Source organism: Hyla sarda, chromosome 7 (genome assembly GCF_029499605.1).
Source record: "Hyla sarda isolate aHylSar1 chromosome 7, aHylSar1.hap1, whole genome shotgun sequence".
NCBI classification, from domain to species: domain Eukaryota; kingdom Metazoa; phylum Chordata; class Amphibia; order Anura; family Hylidae; genus Hyla; species Hyla sarda.
In genome coordinates, this window is record NC_079195.1 from 158,788,253 (window position 1) to 158,803,327 (window position 15,075).

Below are 15,075 nucleotides of genomic sequence, written 5' to 3' on the forward strand. Positions count from 1 at the left end.
ATTGCTCTGGAACTTAAACTGACTAGCTCAGAGCCTGAAGGTTGGTATATCCTGCTGGGAGGAGCTGACTTTTTTTTATTACCATATTGTCACACCTCCTAGAGACAGCAGCATACACCCACAGTCTGTGTCCCCAATGGATCCTTCGAGAAAGAGATTTTACGGTAAGTGTTAAAAAAAAAAAAAAAAAAAATCCTTTTTCTCTCCTAGATTCATGGATTCAGTGCACAGTGGTTATATAGACCCACTCCAATCCCTCCCTGTGCAACCAGGGAACAGTCTGTGACTGAGCGAGCTGTTGTTCCTTGGTCCACCAAGTGCCAGTTCAGCTCGCACGGTCTGTCCACCTTTGTGGACCTACAGTGGGTATCAAAAGTTTGGGCACCCCAGGTAAAAATTTGTATTAATGTGCATAAAGAAGCCAAGGAAAGATAGAAAACTCTCCAAAAGGCATCAAATTACAGATTAGACATTCTTATAATATGTCAACAAAAGTTAGATTTTATTTCCATCATTTACACTTTCAAAAAACTTAACAAAAAAATGGCGTCTGCAAAAGTTTGGGCACCCTGCAGAGTTAATATCTTGTACGGCCCCCTTTGGCAAGTATCACAGCTTATAAATGCTTTTTGTAGCCAGCCAAGAGTCTTTCAATTCTTGTTTGAGTTATCTTTGCCCATTCTTCCTTACAAAAGTCTACCAGTTCTTTGAGATTTCTGGGCTGTCTGTCACGCACTGCTCTTTTAACCCCTTAAGGACTCAGCGTTTTTCCGATTTAATTTAGCATTTTCATTTATTCCTTATCACCTAAAAATCATAACGCTTTCAATTTTGCACCTAAAAATCCATGTGATGGCTTATTTTTTGCGCAACCAATTCTACTTTGCAGTGACATTAGTCATTTTACCAAAAAATTCACAGCAAAACAAAAATAATCATTGTGCGAAAAAGTTTAAGAAAATTTTTTCATTTTGTAACTTTTTGGGGCTTCCGTTTCTACGCAGTGCATTTTTCGGTAAAAATAACACCTTGTCTTTGGTCTGTAGGTCCATACGGTGAAAATGATACCCTACTTATATAGGTTGGATATTGTCGTACTTAGGAAAAAAATAACTGCATGCAGGAAAATGTATATGTTAAAAATTTGCATCTTCTAACCCCTATAACTTTATTTTTCCGCGTACGGGTCGGTATGCAGACTAATGTTCTGAAGTTTTTTTCGGTACCATTTTTGTATTGATCAGACTTTTTGATTGCTTTTTATTCATTTTTTCATAATATAAAAAGTGACCAAAATACACTATTTTGGACTTTGGATTTTTTTTGACCGTGCAATTTAATTAACAATATATTTTTATAGTTCGGACATTTACACACGCGGCGATACCACATATGTTTATTTTTATTTGCACAGGTTTTTTTTACGGGAAAAGGGGGTAGCTCAGGCTTGGAGCAATCAATCCCTGATCGGACGCCGCGGAGAGAGGTAAGGAGACCTCCGCCTGCGTCCCAGCTGATCGGAACATCACGATTTTATCGCAATGTCCCAAGCAGCCCGACTGAGCTGCCGGGAACCGTTTACTTTCGTTTTCAGACGCGGCAATCAACTTTGATCGCCGCGTCTGAAGGGTTAACAGCGCACGGCACAACGATCGGTGCCGCACGCTGTTAGCCCAGGGTCCCGGCTGTTGTTAGCAACCGGGACCAACCCTGTGTGATGCAGGGTCACGGCGTGACCCATTTTTTCACACCGGTACCAGGCTTAGGGCATACAGGTAGGCCCTAAGTCCTTTAGAGGTTAAGGTCTATCCATAGATTTTCAATTATGTTGAGGTCAGGAGATAGTGAAGGCCATGGCAAAACCTTCAGTTTACGCCTCTTGATGTAATCCCCTGTGGATTTCGAGGTGTGTTTAGGATCATTATCCATTTGTAGAAGCCATCCTCTCTTTAACTTCCGCTTTTTCACAGTTGGCATCAAGTTAGCATCCAAAATTTGCTGAAATTTTATTGAATCCATTTTTCCTTCTACTCGTGACATGTTCCCTGTGCCACTGGCTAAAATACAACCCCAAACCATGATTGATCCACCCCCATGCTTAACAGTTGGACAGAGGTTCTTTTCATTAAATTCTGTTCCCCTTCTTCTCCAAACGTACCTTTGCTCATTCCGGCCAAAATGTTACATTTTAACCTCATCGGTCCACAGAACTTGTTTCCAAAATGCATCAGGCTTGTCTATATGTTCATTTGCAAAGTTCAAATGCTGATTTTTGTGGTGAGGACATAAGCACTGTCCTTGCCTTACTCATGTCCAAGTCCCCCACTCCTTGGGGTGACACATCATAGAGCCAATTGCATTGCATTTTCCTGGGCAATATTAGGCTGCTTTCACACTATGCGCGGCAGGTCCCGGCTGTGGATCGCAGCCAGGGACCCGCCGGTAATGGCGGACACCCGCGATCCCGCGGATGTCTGACATTAACCCCTCAGATGCTGTGATCAATACAGATCACGGCATCTGCAGCATCGCGGCCACTTAACAGGATGATCTGATCGCCCGGAGGGCTGCCACAGCGATCCGATCATCCTGCACGGCAGCCGGAGGTCCCCTCATCTGCCTCCGCTGCCTTCCGGGGAGTCTTCTGCTCTGATCTGCCTTCCTGCAGACCAGAGCAGAAGATGCCCGATAACCCTGATCAGTGCTATGTGCTATACATAGCACTGAACAGGATTAGCAATCGAATGGTTGCTATAAATAGTCCCCATAAAAATAAAAGTAAAAAAAGTTAAAAAAAAAATAAAGTAAAAAAAATTTGAAAAACACCTCCCCCAATAAAAACGTAATTTGTCCCATTTTCCCTATTTTACCCCCAAAAAGTGTAATTTTTTTTATTTTATATACATATTTGGTATAGCTGCGGGCGTAAATATCAGAACTATTAAAATAAAATATAAATGATCCCCTACGGTGAACGGCGTGAACGTAAAAAAAAGGCCAAAATAGCTGCTTTTTTTATAACATTTTATTTAAAAAAAATTAATAAAAAATGTAATAAAAGTTTTGTATAAGCAAATATGGTATTATTAAAAAGTACAGATCATCGCGCAAAAATTTAGCCCTCATACCAACGCTTATACGGAAAAATGAAAAAGTTATAGGTCTTCAAAATAGGGGGATTTTAAACGTACTAATTTGGTTAAAAAGTTTGCGATTTTTTTTTAAGCGCAACAGTAATAGAAAAGTGTATAATCATGGGTATCATTTTAATCGTATTGACCCAGAGAATAAAAAACACGTCATTTTTACCATAAATTGTACGGCGTGAAAACAAAACCTTCCAAAATTAGCAAAATTGCAGTTTTCTTTTTAATTTCCCCACACAAATAGTATTTTTTTGGTGGCGCCATACATTTTATGGTAAAATGAGTGATGGCGTTACAACGGACAACTGGTCGCGCAAAAAACAAGCCCTCATCCTAGTCTGTGGATGAAAATATAAGAGTTATGATTTTTTGAAGGGGAGGAGGAGAAAACGAAATCGTAAAAATTCAATTTTCTTAGTCCTTAAGGTCCAAATGGGCTGAGTCCTTAAGGGGTTAATCGCAAAAACCCTTTACTTTCCATTCTGGCCACTAGGTCTAAAACTTAGTTGAGACTTCCTGTTTTGTACATATTATTTCCCAGTAATGCCTTTCTTCTCAGAAGCACAATAAACAGTCACATTCCACATTCTTTGTGACCTTTTCAGCGGCCAGTCTACCAGGAGGGAGGATGCAGATCTCAGCTGTAAATGGTGGTGGATCCAGTGTTCTTTCTCTACTGGATCCACCACCATTTACAGCTGAGCTGCATCCTCCCTCCTGATAGACTGGCTGCTGAAAAGGTCACAAAGAATGCAGAGTAAAGCTGGTAGCCCTCATGATAATGTAAAAAAAAAGAAAAAGAAAATTTACAATCAGAAAATAGAAACAGGTTAGAGAGAAAAAAAACATGTTTCAATTTCTGTCGGGGGAGGTCTGTCTACTTTATGGCCATGTTATTTATATGCAGTATGCAGTCCTATATTTTGGGGTGTTTCTCACACCTGTTTCCTTTGATCGTAACATTTATCTCTAAACCTCATTTGAGTGGCCAGGTCTCAAGCCCCACAGCCGTTCTCTCTGCAGGCACCATGCATTTCCATATGATATACTGGATATTGCTCCCAGTTTCTTCCATGCTTCAGTCATTCCAATTACCCCTTTCTCCTTTACTGAATTTGGGTGCTTGTTCCTGCCCCCTTCCCTTGGTCCTTTGGACTGGTCACTATCCACAGCCATATGCTTTTCCTAGCAGCTCTCACCCCGTCTCCATTGTTGATTTTTTTTATACATGCTCTCTTCTTCACTCTCTAGCTAGCTGAACATACTAGCAGCCCATATTTATGCATTGTGTTTCCAAAGGTTCACTCTTACTGCTAGCCAGGGCCTCACTCTGCCCCAAGTAGGTCCTCTCCATCACATTCCCTGTGACCACTCCTACATGGGTTGCTTGACTGTCATTTTACTTTGTCACTTTGATTAACTTTAGATTCTTTCTAGGTGGGAAACTAATGCACCTCGGCCCCACTTTTCCCTTCCTCCTCTCCCATGGCGGAGTTCCCTGGCATTGTTTCACCATTCCCTTCTAGCCTCTTTATATTATCTAGGCTGGTATTGGCATTGATGGTCTAGTCCCTAACCAATGTAGGGCCCAGTGGAGCACCTTTTTTTTCCAAGTGAGCAGTTTATTTGGGTCTTTTATCCAGCATGCCTAGTCCATTCCAGGATCTTCTAGCTCAGCTTCTTCTCCCCTCTACTAATCATGACCTTTTTTTTGTCCCTGAGTGGTTCTCTCTCCATCTCCCAGTCGGATTAGAGCTCATTTAGCCCATGTTGTTTCTGTAGCTTGCCTCCATTTTTGGTGCATGTGCAGCCAATACACCATGATGCTCCCCTGTGTTGGTAATGTTTGTCATCCTTTTTTCTTGATGCAAGGCTCTTGGACTCAAATGTCTGCATTCCTAAATTGGAAGCCAGATGAGATGGGAAAATTAAGCTGTAGTGGCTTTGCTGGCACTTGCTTTGGTGTAAGTGTTGTGTTAAGAAGACAGTGATACTATAGCATTGTTGTATTGTGTGTGATGATGGCCCTGTAGTATTGGCATACACGAAATTAGAAGAAATGGTCATAAATCATTTTTGTGGTTTTTGTGCCATGCACATCTGACTAAAGTGTTTTTTTTTTTTCTTAAATGTCTTAGAGACAGGCACCATTATTATGTTGAGAGAATGTTTGTTTGACACTAGTAATTAAACAGTAAAATACAATATACTGATGAAAACTTTTGGTGTTTGCAGGGCTTGTGATAAACGCCTTTGGTCCAGGATTGATATGAGTCGCTGCAAGTCTCTGATGCCACAGGCACTTAGTGGCATAATTAAAAGGCAGCCTGTACAGCTTGACCTTAGTTGGACAAATGTATCTAGAAAGCAGCTCACGTGGTTAGTTAACAGGTTGCCAGGTAAGTACTGGTTTACTGCAGTAAATGTTCGCTATTTAATTTAAGCCATTTTCTTTATTTTCTCAGTTTCTTCCCATTTCAGGAAATGCATGGAATTGGCGTGGAAATTCCGTGCAAAATAAGGGAAATTCTAATTGGTGGTTGTCGTCCAGCAAAAAAATAAAACACTTTCCCCCTATATTTCCGAGTAAAATTCCACGTCAATTCTGCGTAAAAAAAAAACGGAAATTCTGCAGCGGAATTTGTATGCAAGAATTCCTCGCCAATTCCTCAGTGTGAACTTACCCTTAGTATGATATCGGTCCTTATGTATTTACAGTTTCTCCCATAAGTGAGTCCACCTCACACTGTGTTGTGACATGAAAATATATGACACCCTGCTACAATGTATAGTGAGTGCACAGCCTGTGTTTAATGTTGTCTCCCCTCTAAATAACTCAACACAAATCCATTAATGTCTTAACCTTGAGAACTAAAGTGAGGATACCCCTAAGTGGAAATGTCCAAATTTGGCCCAATTAGTCTTTTTCTTCCACCATTGTCATGCCACCCATTAGTGTTACAAGGTCTCAGATGTGAATGGGTAGTAGATAGAGCTGGGCGGTATGACCAAAAATGTGTATCACGGTATTTTTTTAAAATTATGGCGGTATCATAGTATTTAACGGTATTTGGGGGGCTTGTTAAAGTGTCAGAACATCAGGGTTTCCCCAACCAGTGGGCCTCCAGCTATAGCAAAACTACAACTCCCAGCATGCCTGGACAGCCTGCGGCTGTCTGGGCATGCTGGGAGTTGTAGTTTTGCAACAGCTGGAGGCACACTGGTTGGGGAAACATCGTTGTACTGTATACTCCCCCACTGCTGTCTATCACAGCTCTGCACTACAGGGGATGAGGAGTCAAGGCAGGGCAAATCTCTCCATTCACCCCATCCTACCCCTCTTTCCATTCACCCCCCTGCACCCATTAACCCCCCTACACCCATTAACCCCCCTACACCCATTAACCCCATCCTCTCCCTCATTCCATTAACCCCCCTGCTTCCATTACCCCCATTGAGTGGTGGCATTTTTTCTGGGATCGTCACTTCTTTCCAGTGTGGGGGACCTCACCTGGAAAGTGTTGGCCTGGGACGATCCTGGCACCCATAACTCCAGTTCCTTGGGAAGTCCGGCCTGCTCTTTCCCGGTCGCCAAAGATCAGGACCTTTAGGACTTCTTCTTGGAACTGGAGGAATGTCCCTGTGTTGCCAGCGTACTGGGACAGTACAAAAGCATTGTACATGGCAACCTGTACCAAGTAGACCACAACTTTTTTGTACCATACCCGTGTTTTCCGCATGGCCATGTATGGCTTGAGGACTTGATCAGAAAGATCAACCCCCCCCCCCCCCCCCATATACCGATTGTAGACCAGAATACAATCGGGCTTGAGGACCGGTGTTGTGGTACTTCGCACAGGGACAGGTGAGCTGCCGTTACCATGAATAGTGGTCAGCATAAGGACATCCCTCTTATCCTTATACCTGACCAGCAACAGGTTTTTATGGGTAAGGGCACGGGACTCACCCTTGGGCATAGGTGTCTGCAGAAAATTTAGAGGGAGGCCTCTCTGTTTTTTCCGCACGGTCCCACAAGCGGACGTGGATCTTGCGGCAAGGGATGTTAACAGAGGGATGCTGGTATAAAAGTTGTCCACGTACACGTGGTAACCCTTATCCAGCAAAGGGTGCAAAAGCTCCCGAGCGATTTTCCCGCTAACACCCAGAGTGGGGGAACAATCTGGGGGTTCAATACGGGAAACTCATCCCTCATACACTCTAAACTTGAGTGTACCCGGAGGTACTCTCACAAAGTTTATAGAGCTTCACACCATACCGCGCCCGCTTCGAGGGAATATACTGGCGGAAGATGAGTCTCCCCTTAAAACTGATAAGAGACTCATCAACTGAGAGCTCCCTGAGGGGTACGTAGGCCTCCAAAAATTTGGCCCCAAAGTGATCGATGACCGGCCTCACTTTGTAAAGCCAGTCATGGGCGGGATCACCTTGGGGTGGACATGCCGCATTATCTGCATAATTCAGGCATTTCCGAATGGCCTTGAACCGCCTCTGTGCCATGACCATACTGTAAAGCGGGGTCTGGTAGAGGATGTCCCCGCTCCAGTACTGTCTGACACTTGGTTTTTTGACCAGGCCCATATGCAGCAAGAGGCCCCAAAATGTCCTCATCTCTGCTGCATCAATGGCGTACCATTCATTGGGCCTGGCCAAAACAGAATCAGGGTGGTGGGTGATGAACTGCCTGGCGTACAGATTCGTCTGCTCCACCATGTGATTGACAAAACTGTCACTGAAAAAATAACTGAAATAGTCAATTTCAGTGAATCCAGAATTGTCAATCCTGATCCCGGAGTCGCCAACAAACTCCAGAACCCGTGGCTGATAAGCCTCTGGGGGTCTCCAGACAGGTTCACCGGAAGGGGGCTCCGGTAAACTTGTCTGGGGGGTCGAACTCCTAGTACGAGCAGCATCACCACTCGCACTAGTGCCGGCCACTGGGCCACTATCATGGGGGGTGCGTGGCTTCGCCTGGCGGCGTCTCCGGCGCCGTATAGGTGTCTCATAATCAGTACTAGATGATGAGGACGACGATGAAGAACACAGGAATGTAGGATCTTCATCGTCCTCACTGACAGATTCGGAGTCGGAGGCAAGAAAAGCGTATGCCTCCGCTGCCGAAAATGCCTGGCGAGCCATCGCCTTTTTTCTGCGGTGGTGGTGGTGGGGGGGGGGGGGGGGTGAGTATGTAGTGTGTGTGATTGATGTAACTAACTGTATGGGGGGGGGGGGGGGGGGGGGAAGTGCTGCGGCCAAAAATAAAAAAATGGCCAAATGCAGCGCCCTGAATCCCTAATAGGGCCCGGGTCACACGAAAAAAAATTGTGGCGGACCCTTTGGGTCCTATTAGGGGGTCAGGGGGGGGAATTTTTTTTTTATTTTTTTTAACTTTATTTTACTGGTTAACCCTACCTGTCCCTGGGGCTGTACTCTCTCCCTGCTCTAAGGGGGGTCTTCCTCTGTGAGGGGCTCCGATCTTCACAGAGGGGGGTCCCTGGCTCCTTCTCGCAGCTCTGGCCGCTGAATGAACTCAGGGAGCAAGCAGAGCCGAGAGAAGGGGCCTTTAACCCGATCGTCCGGCCAATAGCAGCGATCCTGGGGGTTGACGAAATCTCCACCTCCCCATAGATACAGAGGGTGATAGGGGGTGTATCCTACACCCCGATCACCTTGTATCTCCGGGTCAGCGGGTCACATGTGACCCGCATCACCGGAATAGCCGAAAATCACAAATGTGAATCCACTTGCGATTTTCGGCGATCGCCTACATGTGGGGGACTGATGACCCCCCTGGGCATTGGCGCGGGGTGCCTGCTGATCGATATCGAGATGGCGCCTTGATGGTGCCTTTACCTTTGCTAAAAAGAGCGTTAGATAGGCAGAGGTATTAGGAAATGAAATGACTGCTCACCTTGTCAAGTTGTGCTAGCGAGCAGGCACAACTTTGGACAGCGCTTTGGGGGGAGTGCGGCGGGAATCCCGATGCCGCTAGAGGTCTCCTCTGCTACTGGATCTTCTCCGCTGGCCGTGGTTGTTCTACAGGAGCAGGTTACTGCTGGTACTGTTAGCTGGAAAAGCGGTGCTGCAGGTAGCGGTGCTGCAGGAGGAGGTGCTTTGGTCCTCCGATGTTAATCGCAGGATGCGGGCAGAGGTATCCAGATGCGGGGCAGATGTCGGGAGATCCCTGCGCCCCTCAGCCCTTAGGATTAGCCGAGCTTGGATGGTGGTAGGGGTCACACGTCTCTCTGCACGTGTAGTGTGCAGGGGTCGGTGGACGACCACTTTAATTGACCAGGAGCAGCTGGATGTCGGAACCGCTGGAGAGCGGTAAAATACAATGGAAGAAGTGCGGGGTGTCTTGTAGGAGGCTTCCCCAAAAATGCCAACAGTGCTGGAGCGCTTCACTGGTACTGGTGAAATAGAACTGCAGACTGCAGTATTAAAATCCAATAGGTATTTATTAGCTATGATAAAGGTAACAGAAAACAAAAAACAGGGGGGGGGGGGGGGATAGCAATCTTGTACGGACTACGCGTTTCGAAAGGTATACCTTTCTTCCTCAGGTCTGTAGTATGGTGTGATTAGTGTCCTTATAGACAGTGCAAATGCATTACTATTTCAAAATTTGGCAGGAAGTGAGGTCATGGGGGGCTGGGCGATGACGTCAGCCTCTGAACTCCATTGAGTTTTAATTTTTTTTAATTTTTAGTAAGGGTTTATATTTTAGCTAGTATGGAAGCGCTGCTTTTTTCCAAATGGGCCTGTTCAGGTCTATGGTAGTTGTTCTTGGTCTGACTGTGTATCTGAACAACTTAGAGGCCAGCAGCAATCGGTATGGGAGACCGACTGTTGAACAAATGAAGTGGTTAAAAATTTAACTTTAGCTGTTTATGTGGGGTCAATGGGTTATGGGGTTTGTGGTTGAAAAGGGTACATAGTTAAATGTTAATCCAATTGAGATTGACAGGGTGAGTAAAAACTGATAGATTTTGTGATTACAAATTGTTACAATTCCTAGGCAGTTCTTCAGGCTTAGAGTAGTCTTATAAATACTGTGTTTTGTCAGTAAATGGTGGTACAGATCCATCAAACATATTGGTAGGAGAAATGGTTATTCTGGTTTGTGGATAATTAGTGGGGTTTTTTTTAGAAGCATTGGGTTTGGGTTTATTTTATTGTTGTTAGTTTGGTTTTGTTCCTTTTTGTATTTTTGGGTTTGGGATTCAATTACTGGGCAGTTTTAGTTCTGTTTAGGTTATTAGTTCTGTTGCATCATTAAGACCATGGTGCTGTAATGTACCGAGTCGGTAGATCCAGTACATCTCTTTTCTTTAGGGAGTGGAATCTTTAATTCTGGTGAAACGGGATGTAGTCTATAGGACAGATTCTTATTGGGTTAGGTAAGTCCGTATGTTTTTCGGAGCAGTGTCTTGATAACCTATGTAATGTAAATTTCCGTTTGATGTTGTTTCTGTGGTTGAGTCTGGTGTGCAGTTCTTGGGTGGTTCTTCCGATATACTGTTTGTTGCAGATACAGGTCATGAGATAGATGACATAGCTGGATTTGCAGTTAAGGTGAAATTTGATGTTAAATGTTTCCTCCGTTTTTGAGTTGGAAAAAGTTTTTTTTCCATGGTCAATGGTGGTGCAGCATAGGCATCTTTTGGTTTTACAGCGGAATGCCCCTTTTGGTTTGGAATTGGAATCGGTGCTCTGATGTTTGATGTGACGTCGAAGTCTACTTGGGGCTATGAGATTTCGGATGCTGGGTGCTCGCCGGAAGGTGAGTCCTGGTTGGTTTAGTAGGGTGCTTTTCAAGATGGGGTCACTTTGGAGTATATGCCAATGTTTGTTCAGAATGGACCTGATGTTATTGTGTGAATAGTTGTAAGTAGTTATGAAGTTTAGTTTGCTCCTTTCTTCTGGATTTTCTTGGTGCTTTTTTGGTAGAAGGCATTCATCTTGGGTTAGTATTTTTGTTTTGTTGTACGCTTCATTTAGTATTTCTTTTGGGTATCCTTTCGCTAAAAAACAGTTTTGCAGAGTTTTAGCCTGGTATCTGAAGGTGCTGTTGGATGTGCAGTTTTTTCTAATGCGCCTGTACTGATTGAATGGTAAGTTAAGTTTCCATTTTTTTAAATGTCCACTATCAAATGAGAGGTAACTGTTTGAGTCGACCTTTTTGAAATTAGTAGATGTAATGATGTTGGTGTCCTCGTGGGATATCTGGAGATCTAGGAAGTCAATTTTATCGGAGGATGTGTTTGGGGTCAGCCTGATGCCCCAGTTGTTATCATTGATATGACTGATGAGTTCTTGAATTGAATGGGTGGGTCCGTTCCACAGGAGAAATAAAATAATCTATGTAGCGGCGGTAAATTATTGCATGTTGTTTGAAAAGTGGATGGGAGGTGATGAAGGAAGTCTCAAATGCTCCCATTACCAGATTTGCATACGACGGTGCCACCCGTGTCCCCATTGCGGTGCCCCGCGTCTGGTGGTAGTTGTGGTTCAAGATGATATTCAGGCATTTCAGCAGAAATGAACATTGTTCTGGTGAAATTTCAGGGTCACCTTCCAGTATTGATTTTATGCAGGCCAGTCCGATGTTGTGCCTGATATTAGAATATAGGGCTGTGACGTCCATTGTGATGAAGACGAGATTATTGTGCCAGGGTATGGGTCGTAATAGTTTAATGAGGTCATCAGAGCTTTTGAGGTAGCTCGGGAGTGATTGTACATATTCTTGCAGGATGAGATCTAAATAGTGGGAGATGTGTGAAGTGTGGCTATTTATGCCCGAGATGATAGGTCTGCCTGGTGGATGAGTTTGGTCTTTATGAATTTTCGGTAATGATAATTAAAAGGTATTGAAGGATTGTTTATATAAAGAAATCTGTTTTTCGTTTTTATTGATCACTTTTTGTTTTCTAGTGTTTGATCTAAAGTTTCCTTGATCATTTCTTGTAGTCCTGGATAAGGGTTATGGGTTAGTTTCTGGTAGTAGTCAGGGTCTTGAAGGGTTCTCAGGGCTTCCGTGTGGTAGTCTTTATAGTTTTGTAAAACTATGCCCCCACCTTTGCCCGCTGCTCTTATCACCAAATTTTTGTTCTTTCAAATTCTTCAAGGCTTCCTTTACTTTTTTTGTGAGTGATCCATTTATTTTTAAATTTTTTATTGTTTATGGGTAGTTGTTGGAGATCTTGTGCTACCAGGTCGTGAAATGTTTTAATCATGTTTCCCTGACTTTGAATTGGATAGAATGTAGATTTGTTTTTCACCAGCGGGTGCTTTCCTTCTGGAGGGTTAGATATTATAGGATCAGAATTCTGTTGGTTAGGAAGTAGAAAATGCCTCTGTAGTGTTAGTTTTCTGGTAAATTTGTGTAAATCCAGAAATAAGGCAAAATCATCTGGTTTGTTTGCTGGACAGTAGGATAATCCTTTTCTTAGAAGTGATAGTTCATAAGGATTTATAGTGTGTTTTGATTGAAAATTTTGACTGTTGTTTCTGTTTCCTCTTTTGCATTTGTGGGTATTATTGGTGAGCTTCTGTTTTTCTTTCTCTCTTGCGTTCTTTTTCCTCCCCTGTTACCTCTTCTGTATTTTTTCTTTTTATTGGGGTAATTGGTAGGAATAAATGTTCTATTTTCTTCTTGGAGGTTGGTTTCGGGGTTACATCTAAAAAAAAATCCTCCGGTGTGGCTTGAGGTCTTGTTCCCAGGTCGTAGAAAGGGGACCAGGTTGTGATTGCCGTTTTTAGTATTGTCAATTGTTAGAATTTCTTGGTCGGTTGTTTTAATAGTATTGGTAGGAGATATTGTGATCAGAAGTTCAGATGTATAGTCCAAGCTGGGGGGATCTTCGTGCGTTGATAAATTTGCTAGTAGTGAAATAGATGGTGAGAGTTTATTGCTGGTACGTTCTTTTGGTGATGGTTTGCGGCTGGAAACTGGTGATTTGTGAATGTGTTTTTTGAGGACTTCTACTGTTTGCACACCAGAGGATTTTTTAGAAGTAACCCCGAAACCAACCTCCAAGAAGAAAATAGAACATTTCTTCCAACCAATTACCCCAATAAAAAGAAAAAATACAGAAGAGGTAACGGGAGGAAAAAGGACGCAAGAGAGAGAGAAAAACAGAAGCTCACCAATAATACCCACAAATGCAAAAGAGGAAACAGAAACAACAGTCAAAATTTTCAATCTATCAAAACACACTATAAATCCTTATGAACTATCACTTCTAACAAAAGGATTATCCTAATGTCCAGCAAACAAATCAGATGATTTTGCCTTATTTCTGGATTTACACAAATTTACCAGAGAACAGAGGCATTTTCTACTTCCTAACCAACAGAATTCTGATCCTATAATATCTAACCCTCCAGTAGGAAAGCACCCGCCGGTTAAAAACAAATCTACATTCTACCCAATTCAAAGTCAGGGACACCTGATTAAAACATTTCACGACCTGGTAGCACAAGATCTCCAACAACTACCCATAAACAATAAAAAAAAAATAATAATAAATGTATCACTCACAAAAAAAAGAAAAGGAAGCCTTGAAGAATTTGAAAGAGAACAAAAATTTGGTGATAAGAGCAGCGGACAAAGGTGGGGGCATAGTTTTACAAAACTATGAAGACTACCACACGAAAGCCCTGAGAACCCTTCAAGACCCTGACTACTACCAGAAACTAACCCATAACCCTTATCCAGGACTACAAGAAATGATCAAGGAAACTTTAGATCAAGCACTAGAAAACAAAGTGATCAATAAAAACGAAATCCCTTTTTATTATCATCTACCGAAAATTCATAAAGACAAAACTCATCCACCAGGCAGACCTATCATCTCGGGCATAAATAGCCACACTTCACACATCTCCCACTATTTAGATCTCATCCTGCAAGAATATGTACAATCACTCCTGAGCTACCTCAAAAGCTCTGATGACCTCATTAAACTATTACGACCCATACCCTGGCACAATAATCTCGTCTTCATCACAATGGATGTCACAGCCCTATATTCTAATATCAGGCACAACATCGGACTGGCCTGCATAAAATCAATACTGGAAGGTTACCCTGAAATTCCACCTGAACCATGTTCATTTCTGCTGGAATGCCTGAATATCATCTTGAACCACAACTACTTCGCGTACGACGGTGCCACCTACCACCAGACGCGGGGCACCGCGATGGGGACGCGGGTGGCACAGTCGTACGCAAATCTGGTAAAGGGAGCATTTGAGACTTCCTTCATCACCTCCCATCCACTTTTCAAACAACATGCAATAATTTACCGCCGCTACATAGATGATTTATTTCTCCTGTGGAACGGACCCACCCATTCAATTCAAGAACTCATCAGTCATATCAATGATAACAACTGGGGCATCAGGCTGACCACAAACACATCCTCCTATAAAATTGACTTCCTAGATCTCCAGATATCCCACGAGGACACCAACATCATTACATCTACTCATTTCAAAAAGGTCGACTCAAACAGTTACCTCTCATTTGATAGTGGATATTTAACCCCTTAAGGACTCAGCCCATTTTGGCCTTAAGGACTCAGACAATTTCATTTTTACGTTTTCATTTTTTCCTCCTCGCCTTCTAAAAATCATAACTCTTTTATATTTTCATCCACAGACTAGTATGAGGGCTTGTTTTTTGCGCGACCAGTTGTCCTTTGTAATGACATCACTCATTATATCATAAAATGTATGGCGCAACCAAAAAACACTATTTTTGTGGGGAAATTAAAACGAAAAACGCAATTTTGCTAATTTTGGAAGGTTTTGTTTTCACGCCGTACAATTTCTGGTAAAAATGACATGTGTTCTTTATTCTGAGGGTCAATACGATTAAAATGATACCCATTATTATATACTTTTA

The 15,075-nt window shown here is 43.0% G+C and overlaps 1 protein-coding gene across 7 annotated transcripts in view; it reads left to right on the top strand.

Annotated features, from left to right (window-relative positions):
- Positions 1-15,075, top strand: part of KDM2A (lysine demethylase 2A) — a 703,602-nt gene that overhangs the window by 632,029 nt on the left and 56,498 nt on the right. For all 7 annotated transcript variants that reach the window (XM_056531111.1, XM_056531112.1, XM_056531113.1 and 4 more), the window contains one exon: positions 5,382-5,545. In XM_056531111.1, coding sequence (XP_056387086.1) covers positions 5,382-5,545 — 164 coding nt within the window. The remainder of the gene's footprint in view (positions 1-5,381; positions 5,546-15,075) is intronic.